At 37.5% G+C, this 25,940-nt stretch overlaps 1 protein-coding gene across 5 annotated transcripts in view; it reads left to right on the top strand.

Annotated features, from left to right (window-relative positions):
- Positions 1-21,960, top strand: part of ZNF385D (zinc finger protein 385D) — a 428,245-nt gene extending 406,285 nt beyond the window's left edge. For all 5 annotated transcript variants that reach the window (XM_065051544.1, XM_065051545.1, XM_065051543.1 and 2 more), the window contains 4 exons: positions 10,533-10,766; positions 12,715-12,893; positions 14,288-14,389; positions 18,648-21,960. In XM_065051544.1, coding sequence (XP_064907616.1) covers positions 10,533-10,766; positions 12,715-12,893; positions 14,288-14,389; positions 18,648-18,881 — 749 coding nt within the window. In that variant the 3' untranslated portion in view covers positions 18,882-21,960. The remainder of the gene's footprint in view (positions 1-10,532; positions 10,767-12,714; positions 12,894-14,287; positions 14,390-18,647) is intronic.
- Positions 21,961-25,940: the final 3,980 nt, after the last annotated feature.

The following is a 25,940-nucleotide window of genomic DNA, read 5'->3' as shown; positions in this document are numbered from 1 at the left end:
CTGTTGTCTTCGAATGTCCCTCCATGACATCTCTGCTGAACAGATTGTAGCTCTCACTTTGCCTGTAACTAATTGCCTGAGATTCACACCATTTACAATGTAGCTACCTTCACTCAACATGACAGAACTTTTGTCTTTGCAAGTATTGGACAAAACCATCTAACGAATTAACCATGTCACTGTGAGTATTAATGTCTGTTACTTTTAGTTTTCCAGGTAACGTAGGCCTTTAATGCCTTACAAGAGAACATAAAAGAGAACACCAAGGCATAGAAAGAATCAAATGCCTCATCTGAGATTCTGCAAATGTTTGCTAAAGCTAGTCAGTCTTGTGCAGCCATTTTGATGCTAATTTTCATTAATATGCAGTTGCTGTCTTCTTCAGTCACTGCAAACTAAGAGCAGTCCTTTCCTTATTGAAGTCTATTCTGCTAGCTTTGTGTCCTAAAGTGCAAAACCATTGTTGTTTCATGTGTAATTGGTTAAATCAAATAGTGTATTTGACTCTATAAGCTTGACAATAGTAGTGATATCTATGAATGATGGCATTATGAAAGACATTTGTGTTTTTCGCTGTTGCCTTGTGTGTAAAAGACTTATATCATTCACCAGAAGAACACCTTTGACCTAAGAGAGCATCACTTCTTCCATTTTGCTTCAGCGGAGGGCTTGCATGCTGCAATTATGATATTGGCTAAATAAGCATCCCAAACAGCAAAGCACAGATAAGCGGTCTGCTGGGTATGCGAAGATGTGCCAGGGAGGGCCATCGCAAGAGACAAAATACATGGTTTCAGACTCTTTTGACAAAGAAAATTTGATGAGTGGGAACTCACTAAATGGCTGAAGAAGACAAGCTTCTCTTGCTCTTTGCCTAATCCCAGGACCGGCCATTCAACCCCACTGTGGTTTACCTAACATGTTGCTTCTGCCAACACAAACTAATGGTTTAGTTGGGAGCAGACTGCCTGAAGCAAGAGGAGAGACTGGTACACGGTAGCCAACAAAGACTGCTAGTGTTGCACAAAATAATTGTTTTATGAAAAAAATGTAAGAAAAAGCAAAACAAAACCTGTTAATCGGGCCAAGAACTATGATGACAGTAAGTTATTTAGAAATTGTTGGCCTGGATTGTTTGTGCAACTCTCTGTAAACATCACTCAATTTCTTAATTGTAATGGCAAAACAGGGTGTTTCATAAGCCCTTCATTTCAGTCCTGGTCCAGAAGCAACCTGTGTTGAGTTGGAGTGGGAATGTGGGCAATAGTAGGAACATTTATTTTAGATGATGGAACCTGCTGAAGATGTAAAGAAAAGTTAAACAGATGATCATAGTAACTGCAATTGTAAATAGTAAAAGATCCTTTCGCAGACTTTCCAGAAACAGAGAGATTTCCTTTCCCTGACACTCACCTGAGTATCACTCTTGGGATGTGTATCTCAATTTATGAAACATTTTACCAAGAGTATGCGGTCAGCCAAAGGAAAAATTGCTTGTAAAAGCATTTGCCTGAAGAGGATTACTAAAAATTTAAACTGAGTAGCAGAAAAGTCAAAACACTTATTTGCTCTAAAGACTAAGGATAATAACTTTACCATCTCCTGTTCTCTCATCAATTTCTTGTGAAATTTGTTCCTCCAAAATTTGGGTGTTTGGTATCTCAGCTATTTATGGAAGAGCAGGTGGCTGTAAGGAATCCATTGCTGATAGTCCACAGAACACATCTGCTACAGGCTCTACTTACGGTGTACTCCAAGACAGATGTCTGAAAGAATGTGTGTATTCTCACTGCTCTCCCTGCTTCTCCCTACCACTGAAAAAAATTATACAGTTACAACAGATGCTTGTATAGCTTCTGACAATTCCTATGTTAGACACAACATTAGTTTATTGCCAAAACCAGATTTACTAGCTCAATGCTCTCCAGTAAAGGAAGTAAGCTGCTATAAAGGGAATAGCTTTAATTATTCCTGGATTCAAGACAGGAGAATGCCATGAGGTATTATACTTATGAGGGCAGTCAGAAGTCACAGTTCTCAGAAATTCTAAGTTGGATTCCAGTTATTTTAATTTACTTCTAGGTTCTAGGACTATAAATCTGGTTTGAAACTTAAAGTTTAGATGGAGATTTAAAACAGGACATTCAACTTGCTTAAAATTAAAAAAAAAATCAACTCCCTGCTTAAAATGGAGAATGATTCTATGCAATCTGCAGTGCAGTTCACTCATTCTTTCCTTGTTCCATTTGATTAATGAAAGCAATGAATTTTCTCTCCTTCTGCCAGTGATTAATGCTTCTCCGCACTTCTTTGTTTTTGGTGGCAGATTGCTAGGGGAGAGATTCCACAGTAAATTGGTTTCGATATCAAGTTTTAAAAAGGCTTTGCCAGCTTGCCTGCTTTGTGAAAAATGCTTCTCAGTATCCCATAGTGTATAGCCTGGACTATGTCTGCTCTGCATCTCTGTTAAAGAGAAGGGGAGTTTAGGAGAGCCCCTTTCAAAGCTCACTTCCCTCATGAGAGCTGATAGTGCAAGGGAAAAGAGAACAGCTTGGCTGCTGCCTCCTGCCCCATGTCTGCGGGGCAGGCATGTGGGGGCAGTAGGACAAGCAGGCAGACACTAAATCTTAGCTACGTACTGGCCTCGGTAACACCAATTGGTTCTTCCAGGTACATGGCTTGAGTTAAAGCCCCAATGGGTGTTTGGGTGGGGAGGTAATGCTTTGAAGCCATTGATACTAGTGTCACAGACAAATGTTGCTCCCTGAATTCTCCTCGGGGTAGTACTGCTTCCAGTGCTGACTAGGTATAATTCATATCACCTAGACCTTGGTAGCAATGCAGGGCCTATTTTTAAACAGTATTTTGGACTGCTGTCTACAGCAGTGATTCACATGGTGCCAAGGGTGTTCCTGGACATGGGAACATGACCATCCATTCATTTCCACTGCTATGGCAGTCTCTGGATGACTTCTGGGTGAAGCTAAATCTCCCAGATACCCCTGGGCAAAGTCTGGTGTTCAATACGAGCCAAGTAATGACAGGAGATTCATGTGCAGCTGACCTGTTTTGGAAGATAACAGAGTTTAATAACATGGATGGGGACTGCTGTGCACATGTTGGCCTCCGTGCTGCAGAAAGGTACATTCAAGACAAATTAATTTTACTGTAGTATATCTTACAGAACCTTTTTCTTTAGTTAGCTTTCAGCTTTTAAGGAATTGTGTTCGATTCCTTGTTTTGTACTGGTGGTAAACTCAAGTGATGCTCAGTTTCTGCTCATGCATTAAGATAAACTACAAATATATTTTTGATGGTGTTTGCTTTTACTTAAAAGTTGGGAAATGCATACTGAAGCATGGGCAGATGTAAAACTGGTGGCAGTTTGCCAGCATAGCCTTTGATATTGCCAAACATGAGAAACCTATGTATAGGATAGTACAGCTTTCCTTCTCTATTTGTGATCAAACCACCATGTGCATGTTTTATTTCTCAAAAAGCAATGGTTTACATTGCAGCCTCCAAAATAAAAATGTAACTATCAAAATGAAATCTAACACCATGCCTTATGTATAACCTTCAAGTTAAAGTCAAAATAGAAAACATGTTATCTTCTTTGCAATTGACTGTGAGCTCCACCCTTTAAACAAACACTTTGTCCTGGTTTCAAATTGAATTTTTCACTACATGAGTCTCATTAGTTAAGTGGCAAGAGGAGCTTCAGCCAGCGGCCCATTCTTGCCCCCTGCTGCTCCATGCACAGGGACCCTTTAACTTGTAGCTGGTGAAAGCCGATTTTCTTCTCCCTGGCTGGGGAGAAATCGATACGATAGAAAGGACAGCTTAGCACCCCATCACAGTCATCACCAATAGTTGCTTAAAATAACTTGAAAAATAAGTGGTTTCTCCTCATTGTCTTCTTCCAGTCACGTTTTTGTCAACTATGTTTGCCTGAGAACCCAAAACTCAGACATGGTGTGACTTTTCTCTACCTTCCTCCTTCCCTTTCCACAGGCCTTTTACCCCCAGCTGTTGCTGTTGCTGCCAGCTCCAGTTCAATTAACCTCAATGGGAATGCAGTCATCCCTCTGTGGTTAATCCTGTTCAGGATTAATGAACTGTGCTTTAAACCAAGGGAACTGCTAGTAAAAATGAGGTATAATTTCGTTAGAAAATCATGTACTGCTAATTATTGGAGGAGGTCAGTTTAGGACTTGGCAGAATTGAGTTTTAACTGGAGAAAAAAAAATCCACAGAGCAAATATGTGAAGTTTTCTACTTTTTTCACTCTTGCTCTCACTGTGGACAACTTCTGTCACCAAATGTCCTATTTTCTGTCTCACCTCTTGCTTTCACCACGAAGGCATGTCATCACAAAGCATGGAGCAGAGGCAGCAGTAAAACAAGGCCACTCATTGTGGAGCCACTTGTTCCTTCATCCTTTATTTCTGCGTGATAAACATTCTATATAATGTGATTTATTTAAGTGTTAAAAAACAAGGACTGGTCAAAATACTGAGGTTATTGCCTCTCCAGTTACGAAGCAAGAAAATTGCTGGTATTTGGCTTTCATGCCAGTCCTGAGCAAGTTTGCAGTCCTTCAGTTTCTCAGTAGTACTTGTTCTGTACATTTGAGGAAAGGCTTGGGCAATACCTTAGAAACACTCAGCCTTTCACTTTCTGAATATCAAAAGCAATCATGATGGACACCTAGACAATGCAAAGAAACAAGGGACTTAGCAAGAAAGTGACTGACAAGCCAGGTCAGTGGGAGACAAAGGGAAAGAAAACAGGTGAATAGCTGGTGTTTAGAAAAACAAAACCAGAAGGCAGCTCATAAAAAAATTTAGAAATTCTTTTCCTGTTTTGTCATACACAGCCTTGTTTATTACTTCAGAGCTCTTGACTCTTCCATTATGGCATATTAATTAGTATTGGTCCTGTAAAAGATCAGGTAAATATAATGATTTCCACTATTTTGTGTCACTTCACTGAAGGAGGTATTATCATAAAGTAATAATAATAAAGTAATGAAGAACACAACTATCAATCAGACATTTTGATCTTTTATACCAAAAAGACTGCAATGTATGGTACTTAACTCTCTAAACTGTGCTGTTGTAATTAGTTTTTTCTTGAAAAAAAAATTACACGGGTCCTTCTAAGTTCTAAAAATATACTTCTGACTCTCCAAATAAAAGATAGCCATTCTGGGAAGGCTGTAGCTATAAAAAATAGATTGAATCCAGGTTTTGAATGTAAAACTAAGTCTAATGATGAGAATTTTCATAATATGACACTGAAGGAATTTTCTGTACGATATATAGTAATGGACCAAATATCAACCAACCACAAAATATGCAAGTTTGTGTTCTGCACATATAAAGGAGGAGGAGCCAATACATTTGAGTCAAAGTTCCTCAAAGTGTTTTGTTTAAGTGCCAGGGCCAGTCAGCGTGCTAGCACACATGCTTATGTTTTAGCGTATGAGTACAGAAAGTCAGCCAAGCATGAAAAAAGTCAGTCACAGAGTTATTTTTGAGATGGTGCTTTGTTTTTAATATACTCCACTGTTATATTTATAGATTCAAAACAAATCACATCTTATCTTCAAATGTAATTGCCACAGATGACACAGGGCACGGGATTTTCAAAACAGCCTGAGGAAACTTGAGGTGCCCATTCTTAGTAGGCAGGAAAATAATATGCTGAGACTCTTTTGAACATGCCAGTATTGAGCACCCGTGCGGGATCATTCTGTTACTTGATGCAGGTTTGCTAAAAGTGAGCCAGCTGACAACATTTTTGCAATACTAAGAGGTCTTATAGTATAGCAAAATATTTCATATGAAGTTTAGTTTCTCATGAGAAAGAATGTGCTTTCTAGTTTGGGGAGGGGGATATTGTTTGGTTTTAGTTTTGTTTTTTTATTGGACAACATTATGGGCCAAATGCTCAATCCTTTTTTATCAAAGACAACAAGTTTTATTTAAATGAGACCAGAATGCATGGGTATGTGTTAAATCAGATATTTTTAAATGCATACCACTTGAGATTTTGGAAGAAGAAAAAGGCTCTTAAATAGTTGTGATTTGTTTGAAGTCAGAGCATTTTTCTCTCTGTGGGTCTATTTATAGTTTCAGGATAAGAAATTTGTATGTTTAGTTGCAGGAACTGATCAGTGAGACTTTCACATACTCAGAGGAAAACATGAGTTGTTATTTACTGTTTCTTCAGCCTCAAGAAAATTCATGAGTCTAGTAGTAATCTTGCTTACTTAGGAGGACCTTAATCACAAACTTGCAGTTTTCCAATTGAACTGTGGTATCTGTAGTACCCAAAGGAGTAAATTCTCACAGAATGTTTTTCATCTGGCTTTGTCGACTTGTTAAAATAAATCTTTGATTTTGCCAGTGAGCAAAGATTAGTTTTTAATTTTATTTTTTTTTTTTTTTTTCTGGTGCTATGTTAAGACAAGGAACAGAAATGGACTATTGTGAATCCTGAAGTGTTCCTTTTTTTGCTTCTGGAGTCCAGTTCTACACAATATTAGCAATTAGCTTCTATGCCAAAGCCAAGCAGTGACAGTTGCAATAATGAATATTTGCTGCAGGCCACTGGAATGAAAATAGCACAGTGCTGCAAACCTGCGTCACCAGAAACAAATCTTCCATTTGACTGTGACTGAATTTCCAGCTCGATTTTACATCATTTATTATTGAAATAGTTCTTAAAGCACTGTCATAATATAATGTTAAGAAATGCTGATCCAATCTTAAAGGCATCAATTCAAATGCCTTCCTCCTCCTTTTTCATGGTGATTTGTTTGGGTATTTTTTTGTTTGCTTTTTCATGGGGTCTTTTAATCCCTTATACCTTTAATGCTGTACCCTGTATTTAGGGCACTGAACTGTGTAGAGGCAGCAACACTGTAATGTATTCGGAGATGCAAGCTGGTTAGGTTAGAAGTTCTGGTAAGAAGAGGATTTTAATTCCCTCTTTCCAGGCTTACTTGACAGATTTTAGAATGTTTTCCCCTTAATTCCTGCAGATAATTCTTAAGTTTATATGAGGAGGAGCAGCTTTGCATTTTTAAGTGTGTCATGACTTTTAGATGGTGAACTTGGAGGGTTTTCTTGCGTATGTTTTGATATCATTAATGCATTTGCATTAGTGGATTATATAATGTTTTAGTATAGGTCACCTTTTGAAAGGTATATGATCAGAATACATGCTCTGAACATTTATATTTTTGCTAGTTGAGGAACATGCTGATGACATTTACCATTTTTAATTTCATTTTTATGTACAATGTTACTTACATGCATGCTTATTGAAATACCTTCTAAAGGACTAGCATAATTGATTGTATTTTCTTTTCACTTTAAAATAATTACGTGGTGAAATATTAGACCAACATAGACATAGGAGGTCAGATATTTGAAACAGACTAAAATTTGCAATCATTTAAGCTTTCTTCTGTTCACTGCCTCAGTTTTTCCTAGATAAGATAAAGAAATTATCATCTATATTTTGCTTAAGGCAAAATCCTGACCCTTGCACTGCAAAACTGGTAATGGTGATTGATGTACATGTCTAATTTCCTGCAAGATTGGCACTGAACTTGCCATTGGTCCTGAAAGAACGCTAATGTCTTCCTTCCCTTTTCCTTCTCTTTCCCTGATGCTGTCTACCCTCCTTTTCATGAGGAGAGTCCAATGGCTAGACCTACTACTGTACAGTTGTCCTGGGAGGGTTAAACCAAAGTTGGAAAAGTAGTATTATGTACTGCTGAGAGTGGGATTTTGAGGAAAATAATTTTGCAACAGCAACTTTTGACTGAAGGAAAGCTAACATTGACACAGATTCTCTGGGATGGGAATGACTAGTTAAATGTATAGTTTTGTGGACAGTTCTACAAAGGCTTCATTTACTCATCCATTTCCCAATAAAAGACCTAATACTTCAAAATAGTATTCTTCTTTGAAACATTGTTTGTCTGTAAAGGTAATAGATAAGAAGAGAGTCTTCAGCAAGGTAACACCATTCCTTCTTCACTGGTATTTGACATCCCCAGCACCTTCAGGATATAACCACCTCCAGAATCACTCTCAGAAAAAAAACAAAAAAAAGCAAAAACAAACAAACAAAAAAACCCCACACTCGACTTTGATTAGACCTTGAGTGGGACCTTATTTTTGCTATATGCTTTAATGCCTGGCAATATGTAGAATATTCACATGACAAACTCTCCTTTCTTGGTTTTATGAATAATAATTTTTAAAAATACTCTGGGGAAATATGTAGAAACATTGCAAAATAAACAATGTATATAAATTATTAGGGCTTGAAGAGTCCTATTCCCACTGATTGGACAGGGATCATACCAGGGTTGTTCCTGCAAATATTTGTTCAGCCAGTTTCAGGTCCTCCAGTAGGCAATATTTCCGGATCTCTGTAGGTGGGCTATTCTCAGGCTTTACAAGAGTTAATATTAGAAAGAATTTCCTGATGTTAATCTAAGTCTCTCTTGATGTAATCCAACAGTCCTTGTTCTATTAGGAGGGATCAGGGAGAAGAGTTTATTCTCTTATTTTAGCCACCTTCTACAGATACAAAAAATGTTGTCAGTGTTTACCCTTTGTCTTCCGTATTCACAGTCATGTTTTCTAAACCTCTAATTTGTTTGGCTTCCTCCTTTGCAAGCCCTCTTTTGTTGGTTCGCATTTGTATTGCTGCTGGACTAACAACAAAGCAAGTAATTGTTAATTTTTGATGTTGCAGTTCCCAGGCTGGACACAGGACGTCCTGTGCTGCTTAGAGGAGAAAAAAATACTTTATAAATCTTTCACTTTGCACTTTCAATATGGTGGGGCCATGTTTCATAGCATGATGATAGAAGAGATCAGTGTTCATCTTACCTGCTGCTGAAAGCTTTTTCTGTAAAACTAGCAAAAAATCAAACAAACAAAACAAAATCAAACAAACAAGAAACCTTCCCTAAAAGTAGTACTGGGGCGATTGTTCTTCATCTCGTTTTAATAGATCAGATTAATCTTAATCAGTGTGTGTTCCTGGATTTGTCTTTACTGAAAAGCATTTCAGTTTCTAGCCTGTCTCTCCAATGCGTTAAAATTGTTTTGGATCATGTTTCTTGGTGTGTTTGCCCTTGTTCCAACTTTGCTATTGTCTGCAAAGTTACTAGGCATGTTCTTCATTAATGAAGTTGTTGAACAGCTTTAGTCTGAAACACACCTCTGCAGCATCAATTAGTTGTGTCCTTCCTGCATCACAGCACACACTGAGATCCGTAAGCAAAATAATTGTGATTTTGCCTACTCTAATAGACGGCAATGAATAAAGCATAGTACAGGTTGAGCACCACTAAGACCAAAGGATGTATGAAACCAAAATGAGCTGTCTGTGTTGGAAAGTACCCAATTCCAGGAATATCTCAATAAAGTAACTTAGATTTCTTATGGGGAAGCTGCTGCTTATTAGGCTGAATATGACAAAATGCAACACAGCAAAGGCAGAACATCTCCTGTCCCTTCTCTTCTTCTCCTGTCCCTTACTTGCTCTCTTGTCCACTGGCTCAGTGCCGGATCTTACTGTTCTCTACCCTGCTAAGTACTTAACTACCAAGGGATACTGCCATATCCAAATGTCATGTATATTGTATTCAAACCACAATATCATTGCGTATTTTCTCTCTTGGATTTGAAAACTACAGAAGAAGCACGAATTCTTAGATGCAAGCACTAGGATTACAAAGAGATTTAAGTGTATAACATGCTTACAGTTTTTCCAAACATACTACTGGTATGCACAACTAAAATATTATTAGTGTTTGTGTACACTAGAATGTTGTATATTTAATTACTGTTAATTACTGTTATTAGTATTTATTCTTATTATTTAATAATTGATAATGCATGTATAAATGTATACTGCGCATTAATGATTACCTTCATTAATTTAATATTCATTTTGGCTAATATCAAGTGAAGTATCAATTTAACATTTTATCAGATACAAAGAACAATCCATTTTAGTTTTATTAGTACAGTATTACAGTACATATTATATGTGAAAACTTTAGTTTGGCTACTCAATAAATGCGTATTGTGTTACTATGACAGTTTATGTGTCTTAAGTGCTGTGTATTAATTTTTAACTGCCTATTGTACTGGGAATTTACATGGCCTCCTTTAGTGGATTGTATTTCAGTTGTACAGTACAGTCTTAATGGCCTGTCTTTTCAGTTTATTAATTCTGTATTTACTGGGTGTTAGCAGACTGCAGGAGACAGAATATGTGGCATTTCAGTGTATGGAAGTACTGTGTTTTGTAACCACAGAAAATACAAGGAATAAGGTCAGATTTAGTTCATTACCATTAGTCAAACCATCACCAGCACGATCTGGCTCTCTGTGTGGTTACAGCATTAGGATGCAAACAAGCAAATGCCAAAGGTCACAACTTGTTTGTTTGTTTGTTTGTTTGTTTCCATCTCCTCCCTTTGCCCACAGACGTCACCACAGGGACACCAGCAATATCAACGACGACAACCGTGGAAATCCGGAAGAGCAGCGTTATGACAACTGAAATCACCTCTAAAGTGGAGAAAATCCCTACGACAGCCACGAGCAGCACCACGTGCCCTTCCGTGGAGACTGAAGAAGAAAAAGCAAAAAGGCTGCTGTACTGTTCACTATGCAAAGTCGCTGTCAACTCTGCCTCGCAGCTGGAGGCGCACAACAGTGGTGAGATGGAGCAGTGCTTGCTTTCTTCCTTTTTTTTTTTCCCCTTCTGTCTCAAGAGCTCTGCAATTATCTTCCCCTGAATAGATTAGATCTCTTGCAGCAGGGGACAAAGAGGTGGCAGAAAACTGGCAATTACATGGAATTCATTAACTATTAAAGAATAAAAATGACAGGCAAAGAGGCTTTCATAAAGAGAGAAGAAAGGAATTTTATTGCATGCAAGTTACCCATTTTCTTACATTTTAGCTTTTGCAGCTTCCAAACCTTATAGAGCCAAATGACAGCTCATGCTTCATTACGTTTGGTCTTCCGAGTTTGCATACTTTTGTTTGTGCCAGCTAGAAAACTGACTATGAACACCACTGGTTTTGTTTGAAATCTAACAAATGAAGGCTGAAAGAGGGAGCATCAGTCAGTCAGAGTTCAATGATGGGAGTTAGACTTCTTAGCTCCATATTGTCTGTTAATAACTTGTTAAAATTATGTATATTTTTTTCCTATGTTTTCATCAACTAATAGCAACTGCTGCATGAGAGTTGAATGGGTAGCTGCTTACCTCCATCTTTCTTAATTTTTAAGATGTTTCTTGTTGTTAGAGCTAGTAGCATCGATAAGTTCTAGTAGTAGATAGTCATCATTCACAGTCACTAATCTAAGCATCTTATTGATTGGCTTTGTGGTGAGCAGGGTGATCTTGGGATTTAATATGGTAGCAATGACCACATATAACAGTCTTACAGAAAAACTGATTTTGGATGTCAAGGGTTACCTGCCATCAGGGTAAATAGAGTTAGGAGACAGGTAGAAAGCCTTAAGTTTGCAACATAGAGACAGTGACGATATATTTGCAGCAACATGATCAATGGTTTTATGATGTAATTAAAAAAAAATATATATATATATATACACACCTTTAGCATGTCTATAGAATCCACTTAAATTAAAAATAAAGTTATAATTTGTTGATATTCATGAGAAACAAAGCCCAATCTGTTTTTAAAGATGTGTTTGCTGTATGCCAGATCTTCAACTGATGAAAATTCAAGTTCATAGGGCTGCACTCATTTAATCTATTAAACATTTTTTTTCTCAAGATGAGAGCCAAAATATTATTCTGAATATTGGAACACAACCCTCCAATTTTTTGCTGTCTGTGCTGATAAACTGTGTGTATGCTCACATGCATGCATGCTTGTAAGAGTGTACATGTGGATGCATACAACGATTATCACTGGAACACTAATTCTGTACATGGTAGTGGTCCATTATCATCACAGACTACCTGCATGGAAGTCAACAGTGTAAGAAATTGTGTGGTGTGAATAAAGGTAAAACAACAGGACAGTAATGTTTTCTATCCAATCTTTATTTTAATAAAAAGTGCAAGTGAATTTTTCTTACATGTATGTTTTTCACATGTTTTGGTTTCTGAGGGGGCCATTAAAGATCCATAAGTTGCTGCCAGAAACCTCTCCCCTTTTTTGATTTGGAGACTAATCAATTAATTATGGATTTAAGTGTAAGCTACCTAATGTGTACTGTTTGTCAATCCATTCAGGAGGACTACAAATCAGAGCCAACTACATCTTTAATAGCTAAATTACTCTTCCTTTGCAACTACAATCCAGGTCTATTAGCAGCAGGACTTAATGAGAAAAGTCACACCCGTTTAACTTCACATCAGGATACCTGATTGCGCCACTGCTTACTGGTGTGGCTGCTTTGTTGTAGCGCATTACCTACAGATATGTAACTTAATAATTAAATATCAGATGTGAAATGTTGTTACAGTGGTGTGAATCTGATACAGACAAATACAGGCATATTCCAAGCACAGCACATGGCATCAAGCTGAGGTTCATATGATTTTCTTTTAAAAAGAAAACAAAATAATGAATGCAACCAAATTGTCAAAGTTGTTTCTGTTTCCCATTTCTAATGTCTCCAGGGACTAAGCACAAAACTATGCTGGAAGCTCGGAATGGAAGTGGAACCATAAAAGCCTTTCCCCGGGCAGGCGTAAAAGGCAAAGGACCTGTGAATAAAGGGAACACAGGCCTTCAGAACAAAACATTTCACTGTGAAATATGTGATGTGCACGTAAACTCTGAGACACAACTGAAACAGGTACTAAGCTAGTTTGCAGTGTTTGAATCCTTGGCTGTTCTTTGTTTTCATGGTGATAAAGTAGCAACGCAATCAGCGTGTGTCAGTCTAACAGTTCACATCCAAATGGAGTTTACAGATTTTGCCCTTTGTACTTGTCTTTCGCACTGTATGTTTTATTTTGGATATGGCTTTCCCTTGAACAGAATATATTTTCTCAAAAGCTCTTGATTGTATGTATCTCTTATAGTTATAGAAATTGTAAGCTGCAACATGTTACAACTGTCTTTAGATTATTATTATTGTCATGAGCTAATGAACACTGCTGTTTAGTGTACTGCATGGTATTTATCTTGACAAAGATATGGAAGTGGGAGCAGCCAGTATTTTCAGAAGACACTGAATAACCTGCTTAGAAATGTGGGAAGGAGAGGATTTGTAGTATTTTTTTATCCATGTCACTCTGTAACTGAGAAGCATGACTTCTAAATTGCAATTGCACTCAGTAATGTTCAGTCATTCTTCAGATGAACAAAGCCTTTTTCCTGAAAAATGTTTATTTTAGTTCTGTATGCCTTTTGGAATCAAATACTTGTTAAGAAACTTTACAAGAATGAAGATATATTCTCTAAAGGACAATAGCAATACTTGTCTTCTGCTTTCAGGGAAAAAATGTCCAATTCTTTGTCTTTTTTTTGGTAAGAACACTCTTGAGAATGAAAATCAAAGTAAAAATCTAGTTCTGGAAAAGGTCCCTTACATCTAATACTGCAATAAAGCCTTTATAGAAGGATTATTGTAAAATCTCATATATTTTATGAAGAAGATAATGGATTTTGTGGTTGTTTGGGGTTTTTTTGTGGTTTTTTTTTTTTTTTTTTTTCACTGTCAGTTTTATATGTAACCATCTTTCAGCTGAAATCTTTAAAGGATGTCTAAGCTTCTTAGGGATTTAAACAATTTTGTGACCTTCTCCCCTCCCTTGAACAGGGGATGCTCTACTATCCAATATTCTTCCAAAACTTTATATCAGCAGTGGATTGAATTTGATGGGTGCTTTATAGAGATAGGGAGAAATTTTTCAAAGGCTTCTATCTCTGACCTGATTCAGGTCCTGTTGAAGTTAACAAAGGTGAGAAAATCATTGACTACAGTGGAAGCAGAGTTGAACTGAGCACTGTGGAAAATCACAGTCCCAATATGTGATGCACAAAGCGTCATTCAAATTGGAACAGGCCCTATTCCCATTTGTTATTGAATTAGTCAAAGTCATGCTGTTGTGGAGAGTGGTAGCCTTCAGTATTAGAGCACCCTTGTGTAAAGCAGAACCTGAAATGATCTATGAAGGAAATATCACTCTTCTTTTCTATTTTTCTTTTTTTTTTTTTTTTTTTCTCCCAAATGTATTTTAACAGCACATAAGCAGTAGAAGGCACAAAGACAGAGCTGCTGGGAAGCCACCTAAACCTAAATACAGCCCTTACAACAAACTCCAAAAGGGAACACATCCTCTAGGGGTAAGCCAATCACCTTTTTATTTTATTTTAGCCCTGCTGAGTAAGGTTTTTGTAAAACGTAAGTGGAAAAAATGTTTAAAATGAGAGGAATAATGTAAGTAATGGGAGTATTCAAGTGTCTTAATGAGCCCGTAGAAGCTCACAAGGGACTTCTTATGTACTAATGGGTGTGGACTACAACCTATTGGTCCTCATTTTTTGTAGCTACTCTGAATAACTTCAGAAAAGAAGCTTGTTTTAAAGATCATTAGAGAGCAACATACAAAAGAAACATCTAGATGTCAAACAGGTTTTTCCAGTTTTCACCAAGGACAATAGTGATGAAATGACTAAATAAAACTCTGTAAAATATAAAACGTTTATTTTACCTTTATTTAGAAAGTTATTCAGATAACAGTGGAAACAAATTTAAAAAATCCATCTCTCATTTAATTCTACTCAGTTTCAGAATGGTTCTGGTTGCATTTTCAGCTGCCAGGATAAACTTTCTGGAACACTGAAGCTTTCTGAAGGTAGTTCTTACTAGCTTCAAGAGCTGAGAAAAATGTTTCCTTTTTAATAAAAAACCTTGCTAGGATCTTGCCATTAGTTAAGAAACAGCTTATATTGTGAGTGGGACAGTGAAACATCTGACATTTATCTCCATCAGATAAACTGCATGATTGTTTTATGCACCATGGTATTTTGTAAGGGTTTATAGATGGTTTTGGCAAAGGGAGGATGTTGATTCATTGGCCTCACAGAGATTAGCCCTGTATTCCTTGACCATCTTCTCTAATGCAGGCAGAACATGGAGCTTTTTTTCTGTGAAAACCCAGTTCACCTTAAGTTGAGTTAAAGCTCTTTTCTTGATAACAGAAAGTGTGCCCTTGTTGAGGCAGCCCTCATGAGTGATATATTCATGAACAATTCAGTTGCGTAGGAACTTTCCTAGATTGGTCACACAATGCAGTACACTGTTCTGATAGATACACCACAAAGGAAATAGCCCCATAGGGCTTTTTAAGTAATCTACCAGGAAGACCAAGGTCTCCAATACATATAAGAAAATATTTAATTAGGTAAGCAGGATATGGAATCACTAAAGCTTCTCTTACAGGATTATTATTCCTTTAGGAAGTTCATTGTTTCACAGGGAATGAAAATAACTATTACATTACTGTTGCTGCTGTGCATAGTTCTCTGTTTGCCAATTTATGTAATGGTCATTTCTGAGAACTCCAGCCAAGGATCAAGGCCATTCAGTTGCTGCATAGACAAATGAAGGCAATGTGTCCTTTTTCTGCTCCCTCACTCCCAATTGCTCACAATATACAAGTCAGGCCAGAGGTGAGCAAAGAGGGAAAGGAGATTTAAGAAGGAGAGTATGTGTTAGCAACAAGTGAACAGATATTCATAGTAGAATGGAGGCTACACTGAAAAAAAGGTAAGAGTAGTTCTCCATTTAAACTTTTTTGTTTCGAACAGAAAGAATACCAGAATTGTTCTCTTGAAATGCCTAATGGCATAGAAACAGTCCAGGGTTGTGCAAATTTTACTTTGAATCTAAATGTTTTTGATGAGCTGTAGACTTTTCCTTTAGTCTCTATTTATTTTGCAAGTCCTTTACAGTCCCTTAGTTTACTGGAGGAGAGGAGGAGGGGAGGGGAGGGGAGGGGAGGGGAGGGGAGGGGAGGGGAGGGGAGGGGAGGGGAGGGGAGGGGAGGGGAGGGGAGGAGAGGAGAGGAGAGGAGAGGAGAGGGGAGGGGAGGAGAGGAGAGGGAGAGGAGAGGGAGAGGAGAGGGAGAGGAGAGGGAGAGGAGACTAATAATGGCTGCTTTGCTCTTAATGTTGACCTGTGTGTTAATGAGTACTTGAAGAGACATTTGAAATGAATGTGCAATGTACTCTAAATACTAAATAATGCTGGTTTTGCAGCTATCTTGAGATCAGGACCATGTTAATAAATTAACCTGAAAGCTAACTAACTTAATCAGAAGCTCCTGATTCCTCCCAGAATGGCAAGACAGTCCTAGCCTTTTAAAACAAAGTCACAGAAGATCTTTGTTCTTCATGACAAAAAGTGCATGAGGATCAACAATTTCTTTTCTATAGGAGTTAGAAAAAGGACATACTATAATGCTATGTTTTCAATATTATTTTTATTGTTTTGTCTAGTCTAGTTTTGCATACTTCAGAGAAGGAAGCTTTATGAATTCCCACAGTACTATTTCAGAGTTTGAAAAACCTCGTAATATTGGGACTTGCTTGCTTCTTCTTTAAGCAACAATTGTCCCATATGTATAAAATACTATACTGGGAGAAAGAGGTTATTAGGCATTTGATAGTCCAAACTTTCTGCAATAAATAGATCTCATGAAAAACATTCTTAACTGGGAATTCTAGACTGCAGTCAGAACCCAGTTGTTTTAGGCAGAGTTTGGTTGGGTTTTTTTTGTTTTTGTTTGTTTTTTTGTTTGTTTGGGTTTTTTTGTCCGTTCTTAACAAGACTGAAAAAAACCCTATTTACTAAACAATGTAAGGAAGGAGGAAAACATCACATGGCCAGCAAGGGAAGAAGACAGCTTGGATCAGTGGCTATAACACTGATCAAGGAAAAGATCAGATCATCGCTTATCATAGGCATCATGAGAAATTTTGTATATAATATCCATTACATCTTCCATTAAGAGAATTACAGAATCTGGTCCCCTCTGTGTATATCTTCCAGATCTTTAATGGACCTTGAGCCAGCAGAGTTACCAACAGGTATTAGGAAAATTCAAAATCCTGTATCCATCTGGCTAGTAAAGAACCAACAGATTTTTTTGAATATGGTGATAGTGTAATGATCAAATGCACTGGTGGTTCATGCCAGACTACTCCTGTCCTTACTTTCTGACTACACACTCACCAAGTTACAGTTGAGTGGAAAGTATCAGACTGACATAGTGCAAGTTAATTATTTGAAAGCCCTTTCAATTCAAGAATGAGAAATTGTGTTTCCCTGTGAGTGGGAAGTGTCCATGCTTACACTGAAATTTACCACAACGTGGTACATATATTCATATTCTCTCTATTCAATACCACATATTCAGATTTATTTTCTTTGCAAAGGGCCTCAGGTCATTCCAGGACACAGACCCACCAAAAGTCCATCAGAGCCAATGGGAACTTTTCTTTGTCAGTAGATGAGGTTTCTATTCTTATCTCAGAGTCATAAAACCAGAACAATAAAGGTATTCAGGATCCTGGCTTCTCATTAGAAACTTGAAATCCCATTGAAATTTGCAGAAATCTATATAGACTACTCTGATGTTCATTTGTATGCATACCAAACGTAAATTCTCTCAAATAATAATGGACCTCTGTGAGTATTTTCAATCAGTCTGGGAAAAGCTTGAGTTTATTTTTTTCTTTTTGGAAACTCTAAATGAAGAGTTTTTCCAATTCTGTTTGATAGTACACAAGATTCATTATTTAAATAGTTTTGAAGCAGAAGCCCCAGTAACTAACAAAAATAACATGGTTTAGCACCATACTAAATGATATTGGCAACAGTTTTTCATTATAACGTTTTAAAATATCTGCCACTTTTTCACAGTTCTTGTAAGAATGAACACTATTTTTGTGAAAAATATTTGAAGACCCAGCAATATAACATGGGGCAACAACCATAGAATTCATCACTTATTTGAACATACGAAACATTGGGAGATTTTCATAACCAGTGCAAGATAAGCTTTATTTGGTTGTTATTAGAGGCAGGAGCTAATAAAGAGAAGCCAGCTGGAGATTTTAAGTAGAACTTGCATCGTAGTGATAAAACCAAAAGTACCTTCTTAGTCAGACCAGGGAACATGATGTGTTTTCATTCTGCTCTGGTCTGTATCATGAAGCTGTCCAGATGTAGGTCTTTTAATTTATGGTTAATTCTTCTTTATTTAATTCGTGCAAGGTACATGCAGCTTTACTTTGGTGCATATTGCCCAGCCCATTTTACAGTTTGCTTTGATTTCTAATTTCATATTCAATTATAAGTCTCAGTGATAAGGTGCAAAACTTGGAACTCTTTGTCCCCAACCATATCCTGCTCATCCAGTTCCAATACGTGGGATCGTATCTCCTGTCACAAGCCTGCAGCTCGTAGAGTCAGTAGCCACTACGAGGCCTCTCCTACTTGATTTTGCACTTATAATCTTAAGTCAAGCTCCCTGTTGTGTAGCTGATATGAACAAATTATGTCTCTCTGTCTGTTTGTTTTCTCTCTTCCCCACAGGTAAAATTAGTATTTTCAAAGGAACCTTCAAAGCCGATGGCTCCACGAATCTTACCAAATCCGCTAGCAGCTGCAGCAGCAGCTGCCGCTGTGGCTGTGAATTCCCCCTTCAGTCTTCGCACAGCCCCAGCAGCCACCCTTTTCCAGACTTCTGCACTTCCTCCAGCACTCCTACGACCAGCTCCAGGGCCTATACGGACCACCCATACTCCCGTGCTGTTTGCTCCTTACTGAACTCCAAACAGGAATTAATTGTACTGCAATAATTTTTCAAATCAAAACAAACAAACAAAAAAGAAAATCAAGAACATTGAACTATGCAGTGTTTATTTATAGTTTAAAGTATATATGAAGAGCCAGGACTTTTGATAGAGAACTGAACAAATTCTAAAAGGGGGAATGGGCAGTATTTTCTCCAGATGAGAACATTCCTCTTGAGTATTGATCGTTTTAGAACGGATCTCCAGCATTGACTTGTAGTGACGTATAAAACTTATGAAGCCTTTTGACTGTGCTTTTTGGCACATATTTCCCTGCAATGTCTTTCCTGCTTTATGAAACAACTTACAAATTTGTCTAAAGGGCATTAACTGGTTCCAATGTACATAAAATACTTTATTCTGTAGATTAAAGAAGAAGGAAAAAAAAGAAACACTGTGAATAGTAGTACCCTTACCAATCCTCCTGCCAAATCAGCAGTTACTGGGTATTTATCTGAACAAAAGTAGATACAATAGATGTCTTGTAAAACAGTAGTATTGTGTCTCTATCTATGCCACTAGGTTTCTAACTGAGTTGCAAAAGATAAAATAAACAAATTATGTCACTTTGGTAAGCAGTCAAAAATGATGACAATAATGTGGAGCTGTTCCTGGTGAGCAAAAATTGCTTTCTTCACCCACAGAAGAATGGGCATGAAGGCAATCTATGGTTTAGGACAAAGTAAATGATAAAGAAGATTTAGTGAAAAAAAAATCCAGATGCTGTACACAGAATAAGTCGAACTTTTATTTAGCTGAGAACATATGTGTATAGTGTATGTGTATTAAAAGGTGTAATGCATACAGGATAGATCAAAGTTTATGGCATGCCTGTGGACAGCAAAGAAATACACTGTTGTCCTGAAAGAGGCCTGACACTTTGGTGTTGAGGTGTTGAGCAGAGGGAAGACACGAATGAGTTACACGTAGTTGTAACTAGTAGATAAAAAGCAGGAGAGAAATTCTGTCATCATTTAAGTCAGTATAAGGTTCCTACTGACTGCAATGTAGCCAGAATTTCATCCCAAGAATGGCACATATTCTTTTTATATCACACCAGTGGGAGAGTCTGTAGATACAGGTAACATTTTTTGCAATAGACTTAGTCTTAGAAACAGATTTATTCTTTTGTTTTGTTTCCTACTGATGTGATATAAATTGTCTTAAATACCTATAAATGTAAACAGCAACACATGAGATACATATTACAAGATAACTGCACATCGTGGGTGTGGAACAAATACAACCATTAGGATCTGAAGTGATCCTTCAATTCTGTGGATGACCTTTGTGTATGGACAGCTTAAAGCCTTATATATTTACTGTGAGGCTTAAAGGGGTTAACTGTGTCCCTTTAAAGTAAGATTTATCAGGGGTATATATAGATATATTGTATATATGTTAGAGTAAGAAAAATAACTTATAAACAGAAAATCTACTATATAAAATAATTATATAACCATTGAGTTTCACATGTGGGTCATTAAGTGGTAAGTAACAAACAGCAGAGAAAAAATAGACTTCTTGAATCTGACTCTTGCTGCCTGCTTTTTCCCATAGGGAGCTGAAAAGTATCTATTAATATTATGGAGTGTGCTGCCAAGTCACATGCGACCACTCTGATGTGTAGCTAAGTGAATGCCTACCATACATTTAGGAGGAATAAAATTTAAAAACATAATTTAAGTTTAGATGGGGAAATGATTTGAAAGATTTTATTAAAAGGTAGTAATGCAAAATATTGACCATGTGGTTGCTATATAATACTGCCTGTGGTTGATATGGACAGTTGGGAAGTACAGAGGATGGGAATATACAGCACTTTTGACTTGCAAGTTCATCAGTGAGCCTTCCACGTACATTGATATTTGCCATTTTTTAAACCTCTCTGCATTTAGATTTTATAAAAAAAATATATATATAAGAAGAGAGAAAGAAGAGGTTCCATGGATGTCTGTGTCCAAAGAATTCCAAAGAGTTGCATTTATTTATCTAGAAGTATTGAAATAAGTTCTATATTATGTATTTATATTTCATCCAGTTTATTTGCAAACGTTTGTGCCTTGAAATGAAGTGGGTTTTTGATTATATTTAATTCACTCCTATGTAGCCATGAAAAAGATGTGATGGTGATTTCAGGGCTGGTTACTAGCTGGAAAGCTTTGGCCCAGTTTCCAAAATGAGTGTGAGTAAGTTCCTGAAGCCAAGTTTACGCACCTAAATAACTAGGAGCTGACATTTAAAAGGGCTCCCTACTCTACAGCTCCCAGTAAAGAGACAGTCAACAGGCCAGCCTTCAAAACCCGCGGCTAACATTCAATTTAGAAAATATTACCTTTTACTTGGGTACATAAATATAGTGTAGTAAGTTTCAGCGCCTCTTTGCAAAATCTTGGCCTTGGTCTTTTAAGCCTACTTTTAACCTTCCATCTTTTTGCAGAAGTTCTAGTGCTATTGCCAGCTTCTTCAGATTCCTCCTTAAATAGGGCACTGTTTTCAAGCTGTGCTCCGTGAACCACCATTTATCTCCAGAGCCTTTTGTAACAGCCTAGGTAAGTAAGCCCTTGCTAAATTAATAGAGGAGGACTGGTGTTTCGGGAAGGGAGAAAGTCTGGCAGGTAATCTTTTCCCCATGAAAGAACACGGAGATGGCAAAAGGGGAGACCCACAAATATCCTGTAGGCTCTTATGCACGGCCCTCTGGTGCGTGGACACCTTCCGTACATCCTGCCATGTTGTTGTGATGCCATCAAAATCAACAGGCTGATCCTTGCCAAAATGTGGCCTGTGGCATGTATGGAGGCACAGTACTAAGGGCAGAGTTAATACAAGTTTTGCTAAAAATAAAGAGTGTGTCATTCCAACTACTTACATCAGCTAATTTGCAATGACACCTTCAGTGTTCTTGGACCTCTTTTGTCACAGTGCTCTATGGAACAAGTTTCTGTTCACACAAGTCTCTTTTAAATTTCAGCTGTAAACAACAAACTCAATTCTTTTTATGTCTCTTACTCACTACCTAATAAAGGATAAAGCCTAAATGTTAGAATGTATAGTGGATTTTCTGTGCCTTGCTGTTCACTCCCCACTTGGTCAGTAACAAGTCAACATACCCGGGATGTCAGCACAAAAGTTTTATTATATATATATATGTGCCAAGGAAAATACTGGCGCAGCTATCTGATTGAGCAAGGGGAGCTTCCAGTCAAGAGTATGTCCACAGCAGCTGACAAAGTAGCTAGCAAACAGAAGACACTTTACACCTACTTGTCAATACAACCAATATGGAGAGCACTATAAAAGAAAAATATGTCATCATATTTCATATTACAGTAACACCCCAGATCCAAGAGGAAGCCTAAAGCACAAGGAAACAGACCTTTTCATCGAAGGCACAGTCACTCACTGGAATAGCAGTGTGAAATCAACCTGCAGGAAAATGTCTGGGTATGAACTTGGAAAAACAAATACGTTCAAGGATGTTTTCTTAAGTTCTATACAAAGTGTTGAAGAACGGCTATTCTGTTCAGACCTGAAGAGATGGTATTTTTTGTGGGAGGGATATATAAATATATTTTTATGCTATCTGCATTTTTCCAGCTATCTGTGGCTTCAAACCTTTCTTCTCAAGGTTCAACATTGCTCTGAACCATGAAATCAGTTACCTTCTTGAAAGCTGCTGTAAAAGCTGATGTGAGAGGTCAGTAAGCAAATGGTATAAATATGGTGATCTAAAATGAACTGGAAGGAAAAAAAAAGTGAACTGACCATGTCAAGGAATATTGTATTTGAGAACTTTAGATCTTTAAGATAATTTAAAGTTATACAACGTTAAGAATAGCTAAATAAAGTTAATATAACTAGAATAATTACATCTGTCATTTTAATACTGGAATATTACAATTGGCTCTGTATTTTAAAAGACAAAAAGATTTTAGATGCTGAATCAGTGCAAGGGTGCCATGGGTAAATTTAATGTCTCACACTCATTATCTTCCAGTTACACCAGGAATACCATAAATGAATGGACCTGCTCTTAGTCACTTCTATGCTAATCCCCAAAGATAGTGTAGAGCATTGGCACAAATTCCCTGAAAGCTGAAATCATGCTTCTTCAGAGCCCCCGCTTCTGCTCCCTGTAAATACATAGTTTTAAAGTCTCTTCAAAGAAACTTGGAGAATTTCTATCTCTTTTATTTTCTTCCCAAAAACAAATGTCATTTTATGAACATAAGACTGAGGAACAAGACCTGAAAGGAATTCTTCGCAATTACAACATTCTTGCGGCTAAATATGAAGCACAGATATCCAAGGTGTTTGGCTGCACAAATCTCTTTGAAAACATGTGAAGCTGGAAGCCTATAAGGAAGATGTTCTTTTTATTAACATGCATGTCTGAATTTCCATTTTTAAATTGACTTCCACACAGTCCAGGCTTCAGGGCTCCAAGAACCTAAAGCTCACAGGATAATAACTGTGGGCTTTCAGTTTACTTAGATGCATGTGAAAATGCGATCCTATGCTATGTACAATATTACAGATATTTTTACATCACATCGTCCCATGTTCTCATTGTTTATCTGTAAGTGCCATTACTTCAGCACCAGTGAATCATACAGATGCTTCTGTGCTGCGATTTGGTGTGTGACTGAAAGAAACAGTAGTACTGATAAATCCTGTCTCAAGCTAGCTGAAATCTCACACACACTTAAGGGTTAAGCCAAAGAAAAGAGTTTTATGTCCTCTCACACCTACAGGTTTATTAAAATTCAGGACCATTTAGGAGTAAATGTAACTATCTGGAAGATGGTTGTTACATAGCCTGATCTGAAACATCAGGGCTGAAAGAGTCTGTGCTCCCGACCAAAATTAAGGCTATTATGAAAACCATAATGCTCTTAACCCTGTGACTCCTGAAAGCAGTTGTAAAGATCTTTGGCTTAAGTAGAGGCAATTTTTTGCCCTGAGTGCCTGAGACCTTTTGCAGTCATGCTGTGTACTGCAATTAGGTGTCATTCAACTCTTATTCAGTATTGATATATTGATAAAGAAACTCAACTGAGCCTGAAACATGAGTAGTGGCTGCCTAGTTCCTGTGATCAGCTTTGTGCTGGGATGATGCTTGGGTGGTGAAGTAAGAAGAGTCAAAAGAGTCAATGTAAAGAAACTGCTAAACTAATTTGATAACTTTTCCTTGTGCAATGTTCTTTTCCTTGTGCAATGGAATTTGTGCGGCATTAACAAGCTGCAACATTCAGGAGTCCCTGGATAAAACATGGGGACATTGAAGGTCATGAGATCTTAACTATAAAAGTAATTTTGATGAAAAAGATGATGAGGAAACACTCAAAAAACTTTCTTTGGCTTACATACTTCAGTGACTTTGTAGCATTGGTCTTTGCACACAGTCAGCACACTGGCATTGTGCTGTTCACAACAGAAATTGAGTATTTGAAAGCAATATTTGAAAACAAGTATAGATATAATTATTCATTGCACAGGTATTGGACACTCACAGGATACAGGAATTTTCGTTGGACATCCAAGCACTCATGTCTGTTCATGCCAGCCAAGATAGCACTCCATCTCTTCAATATCTAGTTCTCCAGAAAGGAGGTTAATATTTTGCATTTGTTTTCATTAGTGTTTGATTTTCCTGCTATGTTTCTTTATGCATAGTTTTGTCTCTCATATGAACAAATAGGAACCGTAAGCTTAAATATGCACTTAAGAAGCTGGTATTCATCAAGCTCCCTGTTGGATCATTTGATCAGAAGCAATAAATTGCATAAAAAACTTAAAGCAGCAGTGCCATAGTAGTAGTAATCTATTATGAATAGAGAGCATATGTATACTACACTACTCTTTACCGAACCTAGTCAGAGTTTTATGACACAGGCAGCTCTTTAGTCATCCATGGTTTCCTGAAGTGTTCATCTTTTGGAATTCTTCAAAGGTTTAATTAAATTTAAATGTTATTTCTTACGTTCAGTAACAATAGCTATGTATTTCTGAGTGCAAAGGCAATAGAAAAAAAGGATAAAAGCCATAAACAATTTTCTCACTACAAATGCCAGCAGCATTTGTTAACAACTTCAGCCCTTTCTCTACTGACAGCTGATGGCTGGTATTCACCATGGGAACACTTCTTGTTGACACGTGTATCAGGTGAAAATTGGCTCCTCAAACCAGTCTGCCAAATGCAGACATTCTTTTGGGGCACAACAAAGCAGGAGGTGATAGCATATGGGCAAATCTATGCCTTCATAATAGCCTGTTTTAACTCCCTCAAAACTGCATGGTGGTCTGATGGGAAGAGCAGCACCCCCACAGGTTCCTAATGTGGTCATTCTGTCATATTTATAAAATAGAAGATGCCAATTTTGGGGGAAAAAACACCAGACCAAACCAACCAACAACAACAAAAAAAAAGCCCCACAAAATCAACAACAACAACAAAAAACCCCACAACTTTTATTTGAGGATATTTTATATATGCTTCAATTTGGGGCATGATGCCTCCCACAAAGTGTCATCTTTCTTTCAGACATATTTTAATGTAGTCTTGTCCATGACATTACTTGCCAGTCAAGCTGCTGCCTGAATCTGTTTTGTCAATCAGAATAAAAACATGAAAGTATGTTTTGGTACCCAGAAGGGGCACCCAAGAACAAAAAATAAAATATAATAGGCCTCAAGTTGAGTCACATTTCTTTTTTACTTCCTGTGGGTGCCTAAATCCTACCAACTTGCTGAAATGTAGGTATCAGTGGAAGAAAAAAAGCTTGTTTCTTTCTTCTGCCCTTTTTATAGTTCTAGAAATGAGGTGGAAACAGCTGTAGATCTTTATCCAGTGATTCACACAATAACCTCCAGGTAGTCAATCAGACAAATGTCTGCACATGTACTGCCTTCCTCTAAATACACAGCTCTTATTTGCTTCCCATTCCTCTCCTGGATCACATGTTTTGTGGTTCCCCCAGCAGGATAGGGCACTGCAAGGAGCAGTGTGTTTAAGAAGGAAAGAAAAAAG

Source organism: Columba livia, chromosome 2, assembly GCF_036013475.1.
Source record: "Columba livia isolate bColLiv1 breed racing homer chromosome 2, bColLiv1.pat.W.v2, whole genome shotgun sequence".
In the NCBI taxonomy this organism is placed as follows: Eukaryota; Metazoa; Chordata; class Aves; order Columbiformes; family Columbidae; genus Columba; species Columba livia.
Note: the sequence above shows the minus strand (reverse complement) of the source record. Positions and strands in the feature narration are given on the sequence as shown.